The sequence below is a fragment of the Egretta garzetta genome, unplaced genomic scaffold (genome assembly GCF_000687185.1).
Source record: "Egretta garzetta isolate BGI_Z169 unplaced genomic scaffold, ASM68718v1 scaffold2270, whole genome shotgun sequence".
NCBI lineage: Eukaryota > Metazoa > Chordata > Aves > Pelecaniformes > Ardeidae > Egretta > Egretta garzetta.
In genome coordinates, this window is record NW_009258242.1 from 3,659 (window position 1) to 4,765 (window position 1,107).

Genomic DNA, 1,107 nt, shown 5'->3' on the forward strand with positions numbered 1-1,107 from the left:
CCACGATGGCCGGGGGTGGGTCATCTTCCCCTCGATCAGCGTCTTCCGCGTCTGGGCGGCCTTCTCCAACCGAGCCACGCTGATGGTCTTTTTGGGGCCGTCATCAGTCCAGTACAGGTTGTTCCCCATCCAGTCCACGGCGATCCCTTCCACATTGTGGATACCTTGGGGGGGAAAAGCAGGAGAGGGAGCCCATCACCCGGGCTGCGGGGGCGCACGAGGGCAGAGGCAGCACCGTATGATCCACGGCGCCTTTGGCACCACCCAACCCCAACTCAAAGCAAGAGGGACCGACCTGCCCCAGCACAGGCAGCTCCCCCCAAGGGACCGCGGCCACGGGGGCCTGGGCTGGAGAAAGCCAACTTCAAGAACATCCTTGGCTGGTTTGCCCCAAGGCAACGTCAACACAATTGTGGGCACGGATTGGCCACCACAGAGTCTCAGGGACCCTGACTGGTTGGGGTGGGCCAGCTTGGGCAGGAGGGGGACCCCCAGGGGCAGGGGGGTGCTGGGGCACGTGCTCTGTGCCTGTCTCTCAACAGCAGTCTACAGATAAACCCAAACAGCAGCTTCAAACCTTGGCTTCAAGGGTCAAAGATGCATGGGAGAGGACGGAAGCGCTGCCATTAGGCGAGGAAACGCGCTGCCGGCCACTGCTGCCAGCTCCCGGGGGGCTGACAGCCCTGGGGAGGGACCCTCAGCCACGCACCGTCCTTCAGGATGGTCTCTCGCTCCGTGCCGTCGATCTTCTGGCGCCCGATGAGGTAGCTGGTGGTGTCGGCGAAGTAGATGAAGCCGGTCTCAGCGTGGAAGTCCAGCGCGCGGGGGTTCATGAGGTTCTCGATGGGGATCATGTGCTCATCCGGCACCTTGGCTCCCATGTCCATCCCACGGATGATGCCCGGACGCCCCTTCCCGTACACCAGGAACAGCTCGTGCTCGGGCTCTGCAGAGAGATGGGGAGGGTCATTGCCACCAGCCAGGCCAGGGCAGCGCTGGTGGGGGGGGGACAGCCCGATGCCCATGGCAAGGGGGCTTTCGCAGGGTCGAAGCTCTGACGCAGAGCCCAGAAAAGGGGCGTTTGCAACCGGGAGGGAAGGAACGGAA

The 1,107-nt window shown here is 63.9% G+C and overlaps 1 protein-coding gene across 1 annotated transcript in view; it reads right to left on the reverse strand.

Moving 5' to 3' along the window:
- LOC118452020 (low-density lipoprotein receptor-related protein 1-like) overlaps window positions 1-1,107 on the reverse strand; it is a 6,639-nt gene that overhangs the window by 1,373 nt on the left and 4,159 nt on the right. Inside the window, exons 4-5 of the mRNA XM_035891894.1 lie at window positions 710-946; window positions 5-164 (exon numbers count right to left, since the gene is read on the reverse strand). Coding sequence (XP_035747787.1) covers window positions 5-164; window positions 710-946 — 397 coding nt within the window. The remainder of the gene's footprint in view (window positions 1-4; window positions 165-709; window positions 947-1,107) is intronic.